Raw genomic sequence first — 6000 nt, forward strand, 5'->3', positions numbered from 1 at the left:
CACTCAGGTGAGACCCCACCTGCAGAGCTGTCCCAGCCCTGGGGAACAACAGCACAAGGACCTGGAGCTGCTGCAGCCAGTCCAGAGGAGGCCACCGAGATGCTCCAGGGCTGGAGCCCCTCTGCTCTGCAGCCAGCCTGGGACAGCTGGGGGTGTTCAGCTGCACAAGAGAAGGCTCCAGGGAGAGCTCAGAGCCCCTGGCAGGGCCTAAAGGGGGCTGATAAAAAAGATGAAGGGCAACTTTTACAAGGACAGATAGTGACAGGACAAGGGGAATGGTTTTAAACTAAAAGAAGAGCAATTTAGATGGGATGTTAGGAAGATACTCTATTTTATTTAGTTTTAATCTCACTTAGTTGTTGTAAAGAAGCAAGAGCTCTCAACTCATCACAGAATCCCAGAATGGCTGGGTCCCAATGGACTTTAAAGCTCATCCCATTCCACCCCCTGCCATGGGCAGCAACACCTTCCACTATCCCAGGCTGCTCCAAGCCCCATCCAACCTGGCCTTGGACACTGCCAGGGATCCAGGGGCAGTCACAGCTGCTCTGGGCATCCTGTGCCAGAGCCTCAGCATCTTCACAGTCAGGAATTCCTTCCTAACATCCTATCTGAATGCACCCCTGCCACAGGCAGGGACAATTTATTGAAGGCAAGAGATTCTGGTGATCCTCTATTCCTACTCCATGTCATTTGGAGAAGGCCCACCCTGGAACTGTGGCAGTTTGCTCAGAGCCTTCTCCAGTGAAGGTCTGAGTATCTCCAAGGAATTTCCACAGTTCCTCCCAGCAGCCTCTTGTAATGTTGAATGAATGCTCCCAGGAGTCCACTTAATAAATTTGCCTTGAAATTCCACAAAACTTCAGTAATTTGTGTAAGGACGGATTTTCTTTCCTTCTATCCATTTAGTGCTGCCAAAAATTAATCAACAGTGAAAAAATCATATAAAAAATAGTTTGATTTGTGGACCAGAAAATCTGGTGAGTTTTGTGGTCTGTGACCATGAGCAATTTGCTTTCAGCCCTAAGTAAACTTTTTTTTTTTTTTTTTTTTGGTCAGAAAATGAAAAGTGCTGCAGATGAGATTAATTTACTTAACATATTATACCTCTCACTCTGTTCCAAGCTTTAAGAATTATGAAAAGCTCAGGTAAAAAGCTAAGGAGCCGTGTCACTTGTGCTGAGCTCAATCTTTTTTTGCAAATAACAACAATCCTGGGGGTTTTTTTGGTGATTTTAATTCCAGAGCATAGGCCACCAGAAGCTGTGAATTACTCCAACATATAACACAGCAGTTTTTTTTGGTTTCAACATTAATAAAACCTTCCTGCCAAACAGATCTACTGAGGTGTGAAGTGGACAGGCATCTACACTGCTTTGAACCTGCTCTTTGAAACTGATATTTTTCTTACTAGCTGCCTGACTGGGAAATGCATCACTTTCAGCTGCAGGTCTAGGAAGCTGCCCATGCTGAGAAAATTCCACCAGCTGTTACGTTACTTCCAAAATTCAGTTATCATTGAACTTGAAGTTCTTAGCCCATATGTGGTTACCTTTACACCAGTAAGTACAAACAACATATACATCCACTAAAACTGAATAATACCTACTTTTCTGTTCAGAACAGAAAGTTGCATGTTTGAAACGCCATAAATTACATGACTTTAGCAAGGATGGATTATTGATAGGAAAAATTACTAGGACACTGAAAAATAAATCAGAATTGAAATCTTAAAAGTAATGGAATTTTGGAATTAACTGTAAAATGAGTATTGCTGAAAAATAAGAAAGCTCTTTAAAAGACAGCAGTTGATAGTTTGGGAGCTACAAAATATTGACAGCTTGCCAGGATCACATGGAACATACAGTCCCTCCAACAAAGCTGATCACACATAATTTTTACTTGCAAAATCACGTACAGGATATTGACAAGAGTAGCAGCAAAACAGAATTGATAACTGAGCACACAGTTCTCACATTGCCAGGAAAAACAGGTCAACAGCTATTTCCTTCTGAGATTTCAAGCTGGGATATATATAACTGAGTTCACAAACCAGAAATGCTCATCTGCCCAGTCTTAGAGGTCCAAAAAGTGGCATTTTGCTGAAACCACATGAGTAGCTAAGAACACCAAAAATACTATCAGAGTTTAGACTTATCACACCAGAACTTCAGACTTTAAAGGTCAAAGACATTAGTGTGAGATTTCACTTCAGAAGTTGTACTTCTCTTCCTGTTCTTGGAAAAGGGAGCTGGAAGCTCCTCGGTGGCTCCACATCCTTGCTAGTAAGACCCAGAGTGACTCAGTGAGATTATTAGTGAGGTGGAGTTTTTGTACTAATTAAAGATAATTTTCCTAACAGAGACTGCACTGACAGTTATAATCAATAAATTTATATATCTTACAGCATGTCTTAATCCCAAATAGCAAGAATCACATTCTTGAGTTTTGTAAGGCAAATGCATCCAACTTCTTTGGGAAATAATTGGAAAATTAATAAATGAACACTAAGGGTTAGAACTGATGATGATGATGATGTGTAAACACAATAAACAGTCATTTTCCTGTTCTGTGACTCTGAATCCCATTAGAGCAATTCACCTGTCCTGCATCACCTCCTCTGGCTCACTCTTTCCCAGAAATGAACTACTGATTACACCTCTAGTCTGTCACTTTCAGTGACCTAGCAAGCCTCCCATGCACCAATTTAAAAAACAGTTTCCAAGTAAAAGCTGTTTGGAAGAGGAGGCAGACGTAAATTCATCAAACTCAACAAAAAAGGGGTTATTCTAATTCAACCCTATAACAATATGGTCTATAGAACCAAAGCTCTATCTGGGAACTTTGCAACAACTTGAGATTGTCCCTCTCTGCATGCATGGCTCCCCAGAATGAACAGTTGATTTATTTAATGAGACAGCCTGTTTTCCATTTTTCCAAGTTTTTTTCCCATATAAATCCGGGGGTTCTGAGGATCCTAGGTGCATCTACTTCAACGTATTCACTGTAGTCAGTGACAGCTCTGTTGCTATCACACAACCTTTTAATGAAAATTCCCTGGATCTTGGGAAACTTGGTATTTTCAAAGCACCTCCATATCCTGTGAGGGAAGATGCTATATAAATGCAAATCCTGACTATTCCCATTTTATCACTTTTCCTCACAAGAAAGCACCGCTGGTTTTCAATACTTTATAAAAACACTTATGCCTGAAGTGGACTCCTAAAAATAAGTTAATATTAAAGTAAACATAATAACAGCCAAGAATAAAAGCACTCTGCAAAAGCAGAGATTTAGATTTGGAGGAAACCAAAACAGGTGGTCTAAAATCCCTGTAGTCCTTGAACAGTTTAATCCAAAATAGTTGCAGTTTTTCAAAACCACAATTCATATACCTATTGATTTGCTCTAGAAATACTAGAATTATTCTAGAAACAGGTTTAGGTGCTTCTGGATGTTCATCCTAAACCAAGCTTATTTTGGCTCTGTCTAAAATTTGGATCATTTTTGAGCAAAAATCGACTTGTTTGGTTACTGTTAATTTAAAATACTATGCTTAATTAGTCCATCAAATCTTTCAATCTGATTTACCTGTGGAAAAGTCGTTTTAGAAAGGAGCTATATGCAAAAAACCCTCCTGGCCAAACAGTGCTGAGCACAGGTCCAGTCGGTGGCTGGGGAGTAATTTTGTTCTTCAAAGCAAAGCTGTAATACGCCGTGGGTGCTGCATCATCCCTCTGGAGTGCAATTAATTGCAATTACTGCAGCCTGTGTTTGTGGCTTCTGACTCCTGAAGGAATAGCTGAGTATTCTCTTTTTGCCCATGAAACAAGCTGCATTTTCTCTGTTATGTTTTATCTGATCTGCTCCTTGCCCATCTTTTTTTTGGAATCTTGGCTTTTGTCTTTTTCTCTCTTCCGTGGTACCTCTGCACCCTTGAAAACCTGGCCTGCAATTAGAGCGTGTAATGCCAGAGAGGTGCAGTGCTGCTGTCAGCCTCTCCTGCACGTGATGGAAAGATTCATTACTCCAATCCCTCAGCAAACTGGTGGAAAGTGGATAATAGATCCTAGATAAGAGATTTACTTGAAACCGGAGAACAGTATCTTAAATCTCCTTCTCCAAGGACAGAGCCAGTGTCACATTCGTGGGGTCAAGTGCCAAGACGCAGGTTCCTTTTCCTCCCCTGTCCACCCCACACGGGATCATCTGCCCCGCTATTTTGTTTGATGGGGTCCCGCGTGACCTGCAGCCTCGCATACACCCTGAGCACTCATCCCTGAAAACTCATGCTCGTGCTCAAATGAACATTCCTTTGATTAACTTGGCAGCATCTGCACAGTGCTCAAATTCTATTTAGGTAGCACAGGAGAAAACACCCCGCAACCCCACAGAAGTCACGTTGAGGCAAATCATCTCTAAGTCAGATTAAATAGGATTTAATTTGACTTCTGATTTGTTTACACTTCATCACACGGCCAGTCTCCATTATGATCCCTCTTTATTTCCTACTTCTACAACTTCACACCATTCTCTTAACATATGAAACTATTATTAGAATTATTTAAGTACTCCAAGGTTTTTTGGCAACTCTGTTACCTGCAGGTGTTAGCAGCTTGCTAGAACATGTAAAGGAAGCAATCTGAAGTCCATGTGAAGTTCTGCAGATAATTGCAAGAGATCTTTAGGTTTAAATCCCCCCTCCCAAAGCAAGCATGCATCTTACAGATGTGCCATGCCTGACTCTGAACTCCCACTTCCTGACATAACAAAGGTATTTTACTTTAAAGAGAAAAATTACCATTTGAAAAAACCTAATTCCTTTGTGTTTGGAGTTGACTCACAGTTTTTAACCAAGCTTTCAGATTAATGCAGATCGCTGTGGAGCCAGGTTTCCTGTAAAGGCTTGCAGGAATGGATAGGAAACGTGCTGAGGCGAGAACAGCACATACCCTTTGCAAGAAACCCAGCCAGACCAGGAAAGCAGCAGCAACCAGGCGTTTTGCAATCAAATTGCCCCTTATTTTACTGTGATTACTTATTTACCTTCTACACATGCTGTGGCTGCCCTCCTGTTTTGCCAGGCTGCCCCTTTCTCTGTGTTTCTCCTCCACTGCCACTCATGGACTCCTGCTTCTCTCGCTCTTTGAATCACGGGCTGTCCCCCTCTCTCACCTTCCCGGATCGTCAAGCCGGATCCAGCCTTCACCTCTGCATCACAGGCAGCTTCCACCAATGCTGGATTTCAATTTCCTCCTGATGTCAAGTTTCAGCCCAGCCCACGGCTCTTGCATCACGAGCTGGAAAATCCTCCTCTGCTCCAGACTTTGTGAGGGATGTTTGCAGGAAAGCAGCAGTTTTATTCACTCTGTACTTTAGCCCCATTTCTGTTGCAGATTTTCTGTTTTATGTGACAAGAAGCAGCTGTTTGTGTTGGGGGAAGCCTCTTTCTTGAGCTAAATCCTTGCCTTTCCTCGAAACAGATCTTTCAGTTACTCCAGCAGCACTGAAATCTCCTATAGTCAAGAAAACTTCTTTAAGGAACATTTCTTCTATCAGACTTTATTTTTATATCCATAAGAAACACTTAGACCATTTTTAAAGGGGATTATTTATCTTCAAATAACATGATTCTAAATCTAAAAATTTTAAACCCATGCAACTTTTTAGGGCTATGAGCGCTAAAAAGGAGAAAAAAAGAAAAAAAAAAAAAAAAAAAAAAAGGGTGGTGTTGGAAGACTTATTACCTGCATTATTTTTAGTTAAATGCTGAATCTATGGGGTAATCCTGCAAATTCACTCATGAGCAACTTGATTCAAACACTGACCTGTTTGGGGCCACTCATGTGAATATAGTGGCAGCACAAAACAGGTTAAAATTTTCAGAATCTGGGGTATTAGCTTAATATCTGATTGAGGCCAGGACTGACTGCTGCTGTTTGTTTAACACGCTGCAGAAAGCAGCTTTCTTCTCCTTCGAAAAGCCCCAGGGGTGGATCT

The 6000-nt window shown here is 41.4% G+C and overlaps 1 protein-coding gene across 3 annotated transcripts in view; it reads right to left on the reverse strand.

The window, feature by feature from the left end:
* ST8SIA5 (ST8 alpha-N-acetyl-neuraminide alpha-2,8-sialyltransferase 5) overlaps nucleotides 1–5218 on the reverse strand; it is a 69284-nt gene extending 64066 nt beyond the window's left edge. For 2 of the 3 annotated variants that reach the window (XM_048292929.1, XM_048292925.1), the window contains exon 1: nucleotides 5047–5218. In XM_048292929.1, coding sequence (XP_048148886.1) covers nucleotides 5047–5057 — 11 coding nt within the window. In that variant the 5' untranslated portion in view covers nucleotides 5058–5218. The remainder of the gene's footprint in view (nucleotides 1–5046) is intronic. The other variant, XM_048292930.1, reaches the window with a different exon arrangement.
* Between the last annotated feature and the right edge of the window lie 782 nt (nucleotides 5219–6000).

Source organism: Corvus hawaiiensis, chromosome Z (genome assembly GCF_020740725.1).
Source record: "Corvus hawaiiensis isolate bCorHaw1 chromosome Z, bCorHaw1.pri.cur, whole genome shotgun sequence".
In the NCBI taxonomy this organism is placed as follows: Eukaryota; Metazoa; Chordata; class Aves; order Passeriformes; family Corvidae; genus Corvus; species Corvus hawaiiensis.